The 16,017-nt window shown below is 52.0% G+C and overlaps 1 protein-coding gene across 1 annotated transcript; it reads right to left on the minus strand.

Annotated features, from left to right (window-relative positions):
- Positions 1 to 7,161: 7,161 nt before the first annotated feature.
- LOC123426902 (ABC transporter B family member 19-like) lies at positions 7,162 to 13,550 on the minus strand. Its single transcript, XM_045110809.1, has 10 exons — positions 13,034 to 13,550; positions 12,871 to 12,925; positions 12,594 to 12,769; positions 12,303 to 12,503; positions 11,672 to 11,931; positions 11,273 to 11,589; positions 10,972 to 11,195; positions 9,944 to 10,769; positions 9,579 to 9,820; positions 7,162 to 8,622 (listed from the first exon to the last, which is right to left on the minus strand). Exons 1-10 carry the CDS (start codon positions 13,322 to 13,324, stop codon positions 7,414 to 7,416), a joined length of 3,801 nt encoding a protein of 1,266 aa, XP_044966744.1. The 5' UTR covers positions 13,325 to 13,550; the 3' UTR covers positions 7,162 to 7,413.
- Positions 13,551 to 16,017: the final 2,467 nt, after the last annotated feature.

Consider the following 16,017-nt stretch of genomic DNA (forward strand, 5'->3'; position numbering starts at 1 on the left):
TTTCCTCCCAGCCGCCGCCGCCGCCAACACCAGGGGAACTCGCCCGCGCCGCCACCTCTGGGATCTGGCTGATCCCCTCCGTGGGATCCGATCTCCTCCGCGGGATCCGTCTCCCCTTCCTCTCCTCTCTCGATCTGTAGGTATCTCCTCCATTCCCCTCGCGTTTGGTTCCCTTTTCTCCCAAGTCCATGTGTTCGTTCATATGGTTTGACCATGATCGTTCCCCATTGGGTTTCCAACCGTGTAGGTTTTTGTTCATCATGCCCAAGATTAAGCACGCCGCCCGGAAGGACACTGCTGGCTCATCCGCTCGTGCCCCTACAGGCACGGGGTCGGACTCGGAAGGGCGACGTCGTCCCTTCAAACGGACTTCCCGGTGTCCTCCACCTCAATAGCTCCCCTCGTCGTCTGATGGCTCTGACTTCGAGGATGAGCTTGCAGCCGAGGACCGTGCTGAACAGCCCGCCATTCGGAAGTCTATGCCAAAGCCTGGGACTCACATGCCCTCCTATATGCCACCACCTCCTCCTGAACAGCCCGAAGGTGAAGCTCGTCGCATCTCACTTGAACCTCCTGCTACTTTAGGTCGTGAAGTCAAGAACTTCACCACGGCTGCTAAGTCTTCCTACCTCACTTTTCGCCGCGACGTTGATCAATTCTCTGTTGTACATGACTCTATGGACTCACGTTTCCGCACAAATGTCCAGGCGGACATCTTTACTACGGTCATACTTCCTAAGGGTCTCTTTGTTCATCACTTTATAGATCTTGAGCATATTCGCACGCACCCGGCGAAATACCCGGGTGCCATTGAGCTCATTGAGTCATCGGGGCTTGCTGCCCCCTTTGCTTTTCATCGCGATTTTAACGCTGCTGCTATTCACCAGTTCTATGCCACATGTTTCTTTGGTCCAAACAACACTGTTAGCTGGATAACCTCTGACGTTCAGTTCACAACCTCTTATGATACGTTTGTTGCCGCACTTGGTTTCCCCCACTCTAGCTTCAAAATCCATAAGAATGATCCTAACCATGCACATAAGCCAATTGAGGCGTACGGGTATCTTCTCAAACCACTCCGTGAACTTGATGCACACGAACGAATGAAGGATCTTAACCAGGTATCCATCTGGCGCTCTCCTTACTTTATCATCTTTCAGTGTCTTATCCGCACCATCTATCCCAAGATGGGTGATAAGGGATCCTCCAGTGGCTACTGTATTGACATCATGTCACATTTGTACGAGCACCCCAAGAGAAAAATTAATGTGCCTCACTTTCTATGGCATGAGATTTGACTTGCTAGTTTTCAATACAAGCGAGCCTTCCCTCATGCCCCCTTCATCCAGGCTCTTATTAACCATGTTGCTGAATTCACTGTTGCTGTCACTCACACACATCACAAGTGGGTCATTCCCGCTCACATGGCGGATAACTATGCTCCCAAGAAAACCCCATCATCCACCTCCACTCGCCGCACTGCTGCCCGGTCAGCAACCCCTTCATCCAGCTCAGCTCCTCTCGGTCGCTTTGCCAAATTCATTGGCAAGGCACATTCTGCTATGATGAAGGCCTTCTCTTTTCAGTGTGGTCAAACTCATGATGTGGTTTCTCGCCTCATCTCCTCCAAGAATGCCCTCAAGGCTCGTCTGAGAGACTCGGGCGCTCTTGATGTGAGTGACGATGAGGCCCTTCCTGCTGCTCCTCCTTCTGACTTTGGCTCCCCATCTGGTCCTGAGTGGGCTGATTTTCTTGACGAGGCTGGTGGCAGTGGCTTGCCTGACGATGAGGATGATGATGATGATGATGATGATCTCTGAGCATGGTTGATGCTGTTGGCGCCTCCCTTTTTGGTACTTGGTGCCAAAGGGGGAGTAATGTATCGTAGTTTCTAGTCTTTGGAGATTTAGTCTAAATTTGCATGTTTGTGTAATGTAATGGATAAATCCATGTATGGCTACTTATGAATGTTGTGATTGCTATGGATTGCTATGATATCATCATAGGCTATTATGTTTTGCTCCACTACTTCTATGATGATCTATTATCTTTACATGATGATCCATTATCTTTACTAAGTCACATGATAAGTCACATGATATTTTCGATACACACATTAAAAGGGAGCTCTGTTATTTAATCGTGCACATACTAAGGGGGAGCTCCGTACTAAACCTCTCCAAGGCTATAATGTATGTTAAATCTTTTGAGATCTATGTATATGTTGTCATCAACTACCAAAAAGGGGGAGATTGAAAGTGCATGTTATGCCCCTAATCGACTTTTGGTGTTAATGACAACACATACATAGGAAACTAATCCTATTTGTTGAGTGTATCTCACGATGGCAAGTACTTTAGTAGATTGATAATTATGTGCCAAGGTGGTCTGAGAAGATCGGGACTTATATGTCAAGAAGGCTCGGGATTGAGAAAAGATGATGTAGACTATCCTTTAAAGTTTACTATTCTTGAGTATAGGGATCCCGCACTATTAAGAGGGGATCACAGGTTTTGCGATGAATTTGCTCATACTACATCTCTACTTTTCTGCTCATACCACATCTTCACTACTCTGCTCCTATCTCAAAACAGAACTAATGCCTCGGACTTCCGGCTCCCTCTGGACTCCGGTCGACCGACCAGCTTCGGAAATCCGGAGCGCTGCACCAGAAGAACTTGAGCCATATAACTCGGACTTCCGGCTCCCTCCGGACGTCCGAGGGCCGGTCGACCGACCAGCTTCGGAAATCCGGAGCTCTGCACCAGAAGAACTTGAGCCATATAACTCGGACTTCCGGCTCCCTCCGGACGTTCGAGAGCCGGACGTCCATCCCCTTCGGAAATCCGGAATCTTGCACCAGAGAAGTTTGAGTTAAGTAACTCGGACTTCCGGCCTTCTCCGGACGTCTGGTCCCTGTTCAACTTCACAGTGATTCCAGACATATCTACAGCCCTCGGACGACCGACCCCTGTCGGACGTCCGACTCCTTGTGGACGCCCGGACATCCGTGAACTGCCGGATGTCCGACCCCTGTGTGACTTAAAGTGTCCCAACGGCTGTTTTACACTCCCCACTATATATACCCCCTCCCACTTCGTGAGTGGGTGTCCAACAGAGCTAGAACACATACAAGAACACATTTCTTCTCACTCACTCTTGTCTACACTCAATCTTAGATCCCAAGAGCATTTGTGAGTCCCTTTGAGTGGTGTTCCAGTCAAAAGATAGATCGTCTCCTTCTCCTCCTCCCCACCAAAGTGATTTGTGATTTGAGCAAGTTTTGAGCAATCCCCGTGATCTTGTTACTCTTGGAGGTTGGAGACTCCTAGGCGGTAGGAGTCTTCGGAGAGGACTCAAACCATTGTGATTTCCCCCGGAAAGTTTGTGAAGGTTTGGAAGCCACCACAAGGCTTACCACTAGTGGTTGAGAAACGCCTTCGTGGAGTTATCTCAAAGGGAGAATAGGGTGAGCCTTCGTGGCGTTGGTGTGCCTTCGTGGTAACATCCGCCCCTCTAACGGTGACGTAGCTTCCCTCCAAGGAAGTAAACATCGGGATACATCCTCGTCTCTCTTGGAGTTTCGGTTATTCCTAACCCTAACTTTCTACTTGTGTTAATCCTTATTACGTACTTGTATTTGATTATTGTTTACCGGTTACCTTACTTCACTCTAAATAGCTTACACCTTGTCATAGCAATTATTAGGCCTACGCTCATATTCCGCACCTTTGCCTAAAATTGCTAAGTAATTATTAAAATTTGGAACTGTACCTATTCACCCCCCTCTAGGTCCATCTCTATCCTTTTCATCATCACCGTCCAGCAAGCCTACGATGAGATTACTCACGAACGGTGAAGAGCATCATGGAATTGTCGATGGAGGAAGGTTTATGATGACGATGGCGACGATTCCCCTCTCCGGAGCCGAGAACGGACTCCAGATCTGCCCTCCAGATGAAGAACAGGAGGTGGCGGCGCCTCCGTATCGTAAAACATGATGAATCCTTCTCTCTAATTTTTTTCCGGGCAAGACGGAATAAATAGAGCTGAGTTTGGAGGCGGTGGCGCCACGTGGGCCCCACTAGCCCTCACGGCGCGGCTAGGGGGTGGCCGCGGCCCCTGGGCTTGTGGCCCACTGGCACACCCCCTCCGGTCGATCTTTGCGCATGTATTTTTCATTAATTTCAGAAAAAATCTCCGTAAATTTTTAGGACATTCCGAGAACTTCTATTTCTGCACAAAAACAACACCATGGCAATTCTGCTGAAAACAGTGTGAGTCCGGGTTAGTTCCATTCAAATCATGCAAATTAGAGTCCAAAACAAGGGCAAAAGAGTTCGGAAAAGTAGATACGACGGAGGTGTATCACTGGGCTCTGTCGGGCGCGTGAAGGAGACTCTGGAGCGCCCGAGCGTCGATCCGCTTCTCCTCGCCCCGATCTCCTCTCCGATCCCTTAGGTAAGCACCTCCCTCTCCCCGTGCATATCTGTGTGCGCGTAGTCCTCGACGGTAGCCGTCGTAGCCGCCTTGCGTCCGAGGTCAGGAGCGAGCTTCGCTCGAGCTCGTCGCCTCCGCCTTGCCCGCTTCTTAGATCGTCGTAGCCCCGGGAATGGAACCCACTAGGGTTCCCGCACGCCCGCCAGTCGTTCCTAGCTGCCGTTGTTGCCGCATCGCTCACCGACGTCGATCCCCTCCTTCCGATCTAGAGGTAGAAGAAGGGCCCGGTGGTTAGCCTATTGGGGGTCGAACCGCTTCTCATCGAGTGGCTCCAGCGTTGCACCTCCACCAGGGGGGTCGTGGGTTCAAATCCCCCTAGCCCCTTTTTGTTTTACCGTGTGTTGTGGTGTGTGTGTGGTGTGTTGTGTGTGGGGGGCGACAGTGGGCCACAGGGGCCCACGTGTCATCCAGTGAGGGGGCGAGGCCATTGCCAGGTGGCCCCCCCTCCTTATTATTAATTTTCCTGTTTGTGTTATTTCTTTTGTGATAATTAGAAATATTTTCATTTCTGGAATATGTCGAGATATGGACTTGCCAAATTGGGCAGGCTCAAGAACAGCCGTGTTCTTGACATAGCTGTAGTTTGATTCTGTGCCATTTTTCTTTTATTGTTTGTGGTGTTTTTCTGAATGCAACATGGACAGTATGATATATGGATTTGGGGTAGAAAATCCTAAGGAATCCAATGGTGGTACTCGAATATCGTTTGGGGCATTTCTGTAGAAAGTCTCCTTGTGGTGAGGTGGCAATAGTTTTATCTCTCTAGGGTGGTTATGTACATGGTTAGAGGTTGTGCATGCATGCATCATTATGTATGTGGCATCATCATTTTGCTGGTATTTATTTCTTGCTTGTTTACTTTGGGTAGAATTTGGGGCCGGAAACGAGTTCGAAGAGTACGGTGAGTTCGTGCACGCAGATCAGGAACAACTCCACTCTGAAGAAATCACAGCCAAGATGATCGTGACCTTGACACCATTTCTAGCTTTGTTATTCTTAGTGTTACGTTTCTTTCGTTACATCTCCGCTGCCGACCACATGATATATAGGCCATCAAACTTTGCCATGAAACTTCAAACACCTCCCCGCCTAGCAGATATTGTTTGGCTAGGTTAGGCTTGCTCAACCACTATATGTTAGCGTTGCTAATTGCATGTGCCAGTTGATCCATGTGATAACATGGACATTTGATAGCATCCTATTTAATTAATGCATCTATATACGTGGTAAATAGCGGAAGGCCTAGCCTTTTGCCGGGTGATTTTTTCCGCAGTTGTCGCCTTAGTTTCGTCTATGGTTGTTTTATTCCATAAGCGCTCCTAACATGTCCGGGGTTGTTATGGGGACCCCCTTGATAAATCGCTTAGAGTTAAGGCGTGTCTGGCAAGACCCAACTTTCGTGTTAATCTGGTAACAAATTAATAGTAGAAAGCATAGGGAATAGCTACCCCGAGGAATCTAATCAACCCCCGGACCAGTGCTCCTCATGAGTGTTGGTCCAAACTAGAGCACTGTGTGGACCAACTCGGCGCAACTTGAGTGATTTCTATCAGGCCACTCTACGCGTGCTTATCCTTCGTGTCCTCAGAACGAGATACGCGGCTCCTATCGGGTTAGTCGACACGTCGGGAGGTCTTGCTGGACTTGTCTTACCTTAGCGATATATCTTGCGTATTGGGATTTCGATGAGGCTTTGGGTCTTCTCAGAGTTGAGGTTTTTCACTAAGGAATCTGACGAGATCACGAGTTTCGTGGTAGAGGATTACTATGCACCCTGTGGTAATTTGTGATGGACTAGTTGGAGCACCCCTACAAGGTTTAATCTTTCGGAAAGTCGTGCCCGCGGTTATGTGGCAAACATGAATATTTTATTAACATCTGGTTCTAGATAATTTAAAGTAGTTCAAATAAAACTTGCCAACTGTGTGCGTAATCATGACTGTTTCGTCCAGAGCTCCTTCTCTGATCGAGAACATGATGAGGTTATGAATGACGTAAGTAGGTGTTCAGGATCACTTAGTGATGAATCTAGTCTTCGACCGTCTTACGTGGACCATCACATTTTATTTCTGTTCTTTGTAAGATAGCCACCATATGTGCTTCTTTTGCTTCGGTACCCCCCCCACACACACACACACAACACAATGTAAAAGGGGAAACGTATACCCACCTCATATTATACACTATTATACACTACAGACAATCATACGTATAACCACCTCGTATTGCATATGTACGACGGCTTGTAGTGTATAATATAAGATGGGTATACGTTCTCCTTTATGCGTTTTGTGTGTGCGCGACGAGGGGGGTGTATACAGACAGTCATACGTATACCCACCTCCATTTTTCCCCACTCATCTATTCGTCCACTTGGAGTTTCGGAAGAAAATGGAGTATATACTGAGAGTGAAGATCACATCTTGAATCTTGGCCGATATGTTTGTCAGTCGTCCCGCTGGTGCTCGTTGAATCATCTTGGGTGCGATATGTCATGGATGCTGGTAGTTGTTAGTTCATTTTCGCGACTTCATGGTTTCTATGTTCGAATCTTATCTTATTTTGGTTGCGAAGAAGACGAATCTCGTGCTTCGGTATCTGAACCTCCGCTCGTGTTTCCCATCTATTTGAAACAGATAACGAGGAGAAGGACAAATTCCGTCGGGGAAAAGAAATTGTGCCGAAGCCGGACATCAGTACAAGTTGGAACAAAATGTAACATGGCCTTCAGCATAATCCTGATCGGTTACAGAGAAAATAAAACACTAGTTCCGGCCTAACACCTATCACCATCTGGGCAGCAAATCTCTGTTGCTCATCGGAGTGTCGATCAAAGCTCGCCTCGGTCTACTCTGTATCTACAGCCGCCATGCCGGAGCAGGACGCCAATCCATCCCATCCATCCATCCATCATCACCCATGGTGCAGCTGCAGCTGCAGCAGCCTCGAGTAGGCGCCGTCCGGCCGCGACACGAGGTCGCCGTGGCTGCCCTGCTCCACGACGCGCCCGTCCTGCACCACGGCGATGGAGTCCACGCACCGGATGGTCGACAGCCGGTGCGCGACCAGCACGGTCGTCCGGCCCTTCATGATGCGCCCCAGCGCCTCCTGGACCACGCACTCTGACTCGGCGTCCAGGGCGCTCGTCGCCTCGTCCAGCAGGAGGATGGCCGGGTCCTTGAGCACCGCGCGCGCGATGGCGATGCGCTGCTTCTGGCCGCCGGAGAGCTGCACGCCGCGCTCGCCCACGGGCGTCCTGTACCCGTCTGGGAGCGCGCTGACGAAGCCGTGCACGTTGGCCACCTTGGCCGCCTCGACGACCTCCTCCTCCGTCACGCCGTCCTTGCCGTAGCCGATGTTCTCGAGGATGCTGGTGGCGAACAGGACGGGCTCCTGCTGCACCAGGCCGATCTTGAGACGCAGCGACTTCAAGTTGAGCCGACGGATGTCCTTGCCGTCGATCATGACCTTGCCGGCCATGGGATCATAGAAACGCTCGATGAGAGCGATGACAGTGCTCTTCCCCGACCCGCTCGCCCCCACGAGCGCCTGGCTCTGGCCGGCTCGGATCCTCAGGCTGAACTCCTTGAAGACCATCACGTCCGGGCGCGACGGGTAGGCGAAGTCGACGTGGCGGAGCTCGATCTCGCCGCGAACCTTTTCCACCGGCTCGCCCTCCGGCTCGTCCGGGTCGATGCGCGTCCTGCTGTTGAGGACGGCGAAGACGGAGCGGACGGACTCGCCGCCGCGGATGATCTCGGGCGCGAGGCTGACGGTCTCGGCCACGGAGTTGGCGGTGATGACGAGCACGACGAAGACCTTGATGACCCTGGAGAAGGTGGAGACGTGGTGGCGGACGAGGTGGGCGCCGTACCAGAGGATGAGCGCCTCGGAGGCGTAGAGGGAGAGCTGCGAGAGGCCGTAGAGCACGCCGGAGACCTGGCTCCGGCGCAGGCTGTGCATCTGGGGCACGCGCAGCTCGCTGCAGAAGAGCGAGAGGATCTTGTCCTGCGCGTTGAAGGCCGCCACCGTGCGGATGTTGCTGACGCCCTCCCCGGCGATCATGCTCGTCTTGGCGTGCGCCTTGGCCGTGTCCCCGGCGAACCCCTTCATGGACAGTTGCTGCCAAAACACACACACACACAGAGAGATCATCGATCGTCATTGAATTGACAGTACGCAGAAGAATGAACACATGCATAATAATGAGTTAATAACGTTACTGCTACTGCTAGTGATGAGTAATGAGTGATGAGCGATGCTATCCGTTTGTGCATGCAAGAGCTGCGGCTGGGCACGTGGTGACTGACAGGCTTCATGCACGCGCAGGCACCAGCATGGCATCATGCAATCTTTACGAATCGCAGTAGGAAATTATTGCGCGCGAGCAAAGCAAATGATGCCGCAGCGAGAACAAAAAGGCCGGCACGGCGCTCTGGTTCCGGGGCGGCACCAGAGCACGGCGTCAGGGCCTGCAAAGACCGCCATGTGCGCCACTGCGAGCGGCCTGGAGCAAGGCCCCAGATTCCCTTGCACGAGGCGGCCGTGCAAGCCCGCAACCGACAGCGTCACCGGGACCATGGCGGGCGCCCAACGAGCAACAGGGCTATGCCCAAACACGACCATCTCATCCCATCCACAATTGAAGAAACACGGCGGGGCCTAGAGCCTAACGTAACGTAAGGGTGGTCCGGAGGTTTCAGGGAGTTGTTTACGGCGGGTGCTGTAGATGACACACGGGCCAGAGAGTGGGAAGCATCTGGCCGGAATTAAACAAGGGATCAGGGAGCGGGGAACGAGCTCCGGCACATGCCTCCTGCGCACAGTAATTTATGGCAGACGCAGTGGCAACGGCATGGAACACGAATCCTAGCTACCATCGCGTACCATGCCGGAGAATTCAATTGTACTATCCGTCTCCAACTTACTCAGCTGCCGGCCCTGCAACGGCTGCTTGCGCCCAAAACGGCGTGACACCCGAATGAACTTGCTTTACTGTCAAGAACTACTCGGCTAGCCAGCCCTTATATGCAACCCAACGAAGCCTTAGTGCGAGAGTAAGTTCATTGGATTTTTACCTGGGCAAAGTTGGCGAGGACAAGGAGAGGGAAGGTGACGAGGATCAGGATGGCGACGCGCCATTCGATGATGAAGCCGACGATGAAGGACACCAGGAGCGATGTCATGTTCTGCAGGATGACCGATATCCGCTCCGCTATCGCCGACTTCACGTCCGCGGCCTCCGTGTTGAGCCGTGCCGCCACCAGGCTCGAGTTGTTCTCCTCCTCGTCGAACCACCCCACGTCGTTCCTCAAGATAACTGCATGCAGATGCAGTGGTTATAGGTGGTGCCTTAGATAAAGCAATGCCAGTTCTCTCTCTGCAGAGGTCATGGAAAAGAATACAAGTTCTAGGAACAAGCCTGCGAATTCGGTCACCATACCTGCAAGCATCATCCTCCGCACCCTGGTGGTCAGGTTTTCGCCCATGATGCTGAAGAAGTAGTGCTGGATCAGGTAGGCGACAACCGCGTAGAACCCGGTTCCGATGTAGATGAACACATACTCCCTAGTCTTGCGCTCCATCGCGTTGGGGTCCCGGAAATAGAACACTTCAATCATGTTGCTCATCACGATGGCAAATGTCGGGCCAATGAAGCCAGACATGATGGATCCGATCGCCCCCAGCACCGTATAAGGCCATTCCGGAGCATTTAGCTTGAGAAGCTTGAAAAAGTATCCTTTTGGCGCCGGGTACTTACGGTCATTGTCGGCGTTTGAGACCATCTCAATGCGGCCATCCGCACCGGTGCTATATGAGTAGCTCAAGTTCCTCAAGCTTCCCGACCTGAGGCTCAGTGACCGAGTTGACAGGGAATTACTCAGGCGAGATGACCGGTTCTTGCGGGTAGATGCCCCACGGAAGTCGCGGTTTTTGGCCATCTCCTGGAATCTGATGAGAGCTGCATAAGCACCAGAACTGCCTTTGGCAAGGAGCTCGTCATGAGTACCGGTCTCAACAACCTGCCCTTGCTGGATCACCGCGATCATGTCAACACTCCGTATGGTTGAGAGCCTGTGTGCAACCACCACAGTTGTCCTACCGATCATTATGCGGTCGAGTGCTTCTTGAACGATACTCTCTGAACCAGCATCAAGAGCACTAGTTGCCTCGTCAAGGAGAAGGATCTTTGGGTTCTTCAGCATTGCACGGGCAATGGCAATTCGTTGCTTCTGGCCACCAGACAGCTGAAGTCCCCGTTCTCCCACCTGTTGATAAAGTTGATTTATCATTGGATTCAACAAGTTTTTGCAAGGTAAAAATACCATGGACACTATAAAATGCATACATGATTTGAAATTCAAGTAGCATGGACAGAAGTATGAACTAAGAATTCACTCTAGTCGGATCAAATCACAAAATACAGGTTGTAAACAATAAGACTGCAATTGAGCCAGAAGTGCAACCCACCTGAGTGTTGTACCCATTAGGAAGAAGAGCAATGAAGCTATGTGCATTGGCAGCCGAAGCCGCGGCCTCAACCTCAGCCATTGTGGCGTCAGGCTTGCCATAAAGAATATTGTCAATGATGGTGGTGGCGAAGAGGGCTGGTTCTTGATTCACCAAACCAATCTGATCTCTCAGCCATTTCAATTGAAGCGACTTGATGTCCGCATTATCAAGCAAAACTTGTCCTGCAACAACAATCACACTCATCAGTTAAGTAAAGCCGACTTACATAGTCATTTAGGCGTGCAATTCATGTGCTTACCCTGATTAGGATCGTAAAACCGTTCTATCAGAGACACAACGGTGCTCTTCCCAGAACCGCTGCCTCCGACCACAGCTGCCATTTTCCCGGCGGGAAAGAAGAGCGAGAAGTCACGAAACACCATGACGTCCGGGCGGGACGGATAGCTGAAGGACACCTCCTTGAACTCAATGTTGCCATGGACTTCATCCAGGCACCTCCCATCAGTTGAGTCTTGGACTATTGTCGGCCTCTGCCTTATCACCTCCAACAGCTTGTAACCGGCAATCTTCCCTTTGCTGAACGCACCAAGGTTCGAGAAGGACTGTCCAAGGCTCCTGCAGTTCACGAATTTGGGTAAATTTTTCTCGCTGAAAGCAAGCTGCAGAACTGTGAGAATTGTCCAAAGTCATGACTTACAGGCCGCCGACGATTGCAGAGAAGATGGCCGTGAACGCCTTTCCACCGTCCGTCTGGCCGCTCCGGATGAACACGCCGGCGTACCAGAACACCAGCGCCCATGACATGCAGGCAATCCCATAGGTGCACCCAATGCCGAGCCCCTTGGCCATCCCGGCCTTGTACCCCAGCTTCAGGGTGCTCTGAATCGCCTCCGAGTAGGAATTCAGGGCCTTTGTCTCCCCCACGTAGGAGTAGACCGTCCTCACCTGGGCAATCGCCTGCACAGCAGATGAACATTTCATCGTTTACAGTCGCTTATTTACATCAATCAAAATCGGGGGAAGCTATGGCATTGGGTAAAAAGAAGTACAGCATGATTGACATTTGACAGCAGATGTCTCAAGAAAAGGGCAAGAAAGGACATGAAACAAGAAATCATCCATTGGAAAAAGGCCGATTGGATCTACCAAGAAACCGGCGGAAATCCAAAATCAAATCATTCTCAGGGCATGTGCATCCACATTTGACTCTTTGACCAAGCGGTCCGAGCTAGAGCCTGCAGCTTTCTTCTTCCCCACCCGGCCAGCTTTAGTATCCCTGTGAGATGATAATGGCGCTGCAGAAATAGTACGTGGTTGAGAGTTACTACCTGCTCGGCTATGATTCCGGCGTTGGCGTACGACTCCCGGCTCTTGGAGGTGAGCCCGGTGAGGGTGTACGCGTAGAGCCCGCCGGCGAACGCGATGCCCGGGATGACGGCGATGCTGAGCAGCGCCAGCCGCCAGGCCGAGACGAACCCGACGACGAGCCCTGCCAGGAACGTCGCCAGGTAGTGGATGAAGTTGCCGACCTGCGTAGACATGTGTCCGTCGTCAGTCACACGCGGTGACCGGAGCTATATGCCTGCGGTGCACCAGAGCGTTGCCAGTTAGGTTCTCACCTTCTCTCCGATGGCGTCCTGGACGAGGAGCGTGTCCGTGGAGACACTGAAGACGACGTCGCCGGTGCGCGCGTCGGTGTCGAAGAAGCCCACGTCCTGCCGCAGCACGGCCTCCAGGTACCGCCGCCGGAGCGCACCCACCTGGCGCTCGCCCGTGTACATCCAGCACGCGATCTCTGCACGGACACACAGAGCAGACGTGAGCGCGCGCACAGTTAGAACGCAACACCGGCAAGAATGCGCGCAGAGGCGTGAGCGGAGCAGGGCGTGAACTCACCCAGGTATGAGGATGCGCAGACGACGAGGCCGAGGTAGACGAAGTAGAGCGAGTACTGCAGCGCGCAGAGTGAAGCAAGTCAGATTGAGCGTCAGCGACTAGAGCGTGCATAGAAACGGCAACCGCGGAGAGGAAGGACGAGAGATTTTCCGGAAATACGTGCCTTGGACACCTCGTCGGTCATGCGGCGGAGGTGGTGCTGGTTCTTGCCGAAGCCGTTGACCAGCTCGCCGAACAGGAGGAAGAACACCGGCATGGCGGCGCCGTGCACGACGGCGCCGGCGCTCCCAGCCGCCATGAGCAGCCAGTCGAGCGGGTCGGCGAAGCTGAACAGCTCATGGAACGCCACACTCTGCTCCGCCCTCTTCTTCACCGCCTCGCACCCGCCACCGCCGCCGCCGCCGCAGCTCCCGGCCCCGGCCGACGACTCCGCCTTCCCTGTCTCCTCCGCCATTGTCACTCTTCTGTCTCTCTCCGCCGCGAGCTCCGCAACCAGAAGAGCGCCTCACCGCTCTGGCATTGGATCTAAACACGCCGAAATGTTTAGCACTAGAGCCCCTCCCCCCTGCTCCTGCTCTTGCTCCCGGCGGTCCTCACTCTGTTCTCTTATACTGCAAAGCGAGCAGGGCTGTTGCAGTGTGCTAATTTTTGGGGGCTTGGGTTGGGTGCTGGGGTATGCTTGAAAAAAATCGCGCTTTTCGGGGGAGGGGGAAATCAAATGCGAGCATATAGGACAGGGCGATGACACGGTAGGACAGGGCTACAAATACGCCTTGGCATTTACAGAAGCTTGGTTACCCTGTTTTTGAAGTTTTATCAAGAAATTTTGAAAAGGGATTACGGATGTAGGAACAATTTGTGTAAGTCATGTTATAATATTTACTCCCTCCGATCCAAATTAATAATCGCAGTTTTAGTAATGTTTTCAAATGTAATTTCAAAACACAACTAAAATATTTGGCGCTCGGCCCACTAGTGCGGGTTGAGGGCGGCACAAGCCGGTAGTTGCCGTCGTTTGGTTGTGGTTGTAGGCGGCGGTGGCTCGACGGCGCCTCGTTGTGACAACAAGGGCGCTGGTAGTTGCTGGTTGTGGGGAGGTTGGAGGTGGAGGTCTCACGTGGTACGATGGCACTGTTGGGGAACGTCGCATGGGAAACAAAAATTTTCCTACGCGCACGAAGACCTATCATGGTGATGTCCATCTACGAGATGGGATGAGTGATCTACGTACCCTTGTAGACCGTACAGCAGAAGCGTTAGAGAACGCAGTTGATGTAGTGGAACGTCCTCACGTCCCTCGATCCGCCCCGCGAACAATCCCGCGATCAGTCCCACGATCTAGTACCGAACGGACGGCACCTCCGCGTTCAGCACACGTACAGCTCGACGATGATCTCGGCCTTCTTGATCCAGCAAGAGAGACGGAGAGGTAGAAGAGTTCTCCGGCAGCGTGACGGCGCTCCGGAGGTTGGTGATGACCTTGTCTCAGCAGAGCTCCGCCCGAGCTCCGCAGAAACGCGATCTAGAGGAAAAACCGTGGAGGTATGTGGTCGGGCAGCCGTGAGAAAGTCGTCTCAAATCAGCCCTAATTGCTCCATATATATAGGAGGAGGGAGGGGGGCCTTGCCTTGGGGTCCAAGGACCCCCAAGGAGTCGGCCGAGCCAAAGGGGGGAGGACTCCCCCCCCCAAACCGAGTTGGACTTGGTTTGGTGGGAGGAGTCCCCCTTCCTTCCCACCTCCTTCCTTTTTTTTCTCTTTCTTCTTGATTTTTCTTCTCTTGGCGCATTGGGCACTTGTGGGCTGTCCCACCAGCCCACTAAGGGCTGGTGTGGCTCCCCCAATGCCTATGGGCTTCCCCGGGGTGGGTTGCCCCCCCCCCCCCCGGTGAACTCCCGGAACCCATTCGTCATTCCCGGTACATTCCCGGTAACTCCGAAAACCTTCCGGTAATCAAATGAGGTCATCCTATATATCAATCTTCGTTTCCGGACCATTCCGGAAACCCTCGTGACGTCTGTGATCTCATCCGGGACTCCGAACAACATTCGGTAACCAACCATATAACTCAAATACGCATAAAACAACGTCGAACCTTAAGTGTGCAGACCCTGCGGGTTCGAGAACTATGTAGACATGACCCGAGAGACTCCTCGGTCAATATCCAATAGCGGGACCTGGATGCCCATATTGGATCCTACATATTCTACGAAGATCTTATCGTTTGAACCTCAGTGCCAAGGATTCGTATAATCCCGTATGTCATTCCCTTTGTCCTTCGGTATGTTACTTGCCCGAGATTCGATCGTTAGTATCCGCATACCTATTTCAATCTCGTTTACCGGCAAGTCTCTTTACTCGTTCCGTAATACAAGATCCCACAACTTACACTAAGTTACATTGCTTGCAAGGCTTGTGTGTGATGTTGCATTACCGAGTGGGCCCCGAGATACCTCTCCGTCACACGGAGTGACAAATCCCAGTCTTGATCCATACTAACTCAACTAACACCTTCGGAGATACCTGTAGAGTATCTTTATAGTCACCCAGTTACGTTGCGACGTTTGATACACACAAAGCATTCCTCCGGTGTCAGTAAGTTATATGATCTCATGGTCATAGGAATAAATACTTGATACGCAGAAAACAGCAGCAACAAAATGACACGATCAACATGCTACGTCTATTAGTTTGGGTCTAGTCCATCACGTGATTCTCCCAATGACGTGATCCAGTTATCAAGCAACAACACCTTGTTCATAATCAGAAGACACTGACTATCATTGATCAACTGGCTAGCCAACTAGAGGCATGCTAGGGACGGTGTTTTGTCTATGTATCCACACATGTAAATGAGTCTTCATTCAATACAATTATAGCATGGATAATAAACTATTATCTTGATACAGGAATTATAACAATAACTATACATTTATTATTGCCTCTAGGGCATAATTCCAACAGGCACGAGGAGTTGTGCTTTGGTAGGAGGTGCGTGGTGGTGTCAGCGTTCTTCCTTCTCCTGCGATGAAGCCAACGACGTGCGAGGCTAGGCGGGTGTCGGTCGTGCTGTCGAGCTTGTTGCACGCGCGACCGCGGTAAGTTGCCCTAGGGCTTATGCTCGAATGGGCCAGATTTGGTCCTTGGGG

This window comes from Hordeum vulgare, chromosome 2H (assembly GCF_904849725.1).
Source record: "Hordeum vulgare subsp. vulgare chromosome 2H, MorexV3_pseudomolecules_assembly, whole genome shotgun sequence".
Lineage (NCBI taxonomy): Eukaryota > Viridiplantae > Streptophyta > Magnoliopsida > Poales > Poaceae > Hordeum > Hordeum vulgare.

Coding starts and splice junctions, on each gene's coding strand:
- LOC123426902 (XM_045110809.1), bottom strand. CDS start 13,324: ATGGCGGAGGAGACAGGGAAGGCGGAGTCGTCGGCCGGGGCCGGGAGC. Junction 12,926..13,033: donor TGACCGACGAGGTGTCCAAG/GCACGTATTTCC, acceptor TGCGCGCTGCAG/TACTCGCTCTACTTCGTCTA. Junction 11,932..12,302: donor CCGGAATCATAGCCGAGCAG/GTAGTAACTCTC, acceptor TCTGCTGTGCAG/GCGATTGCCCAGGTGAGGAC.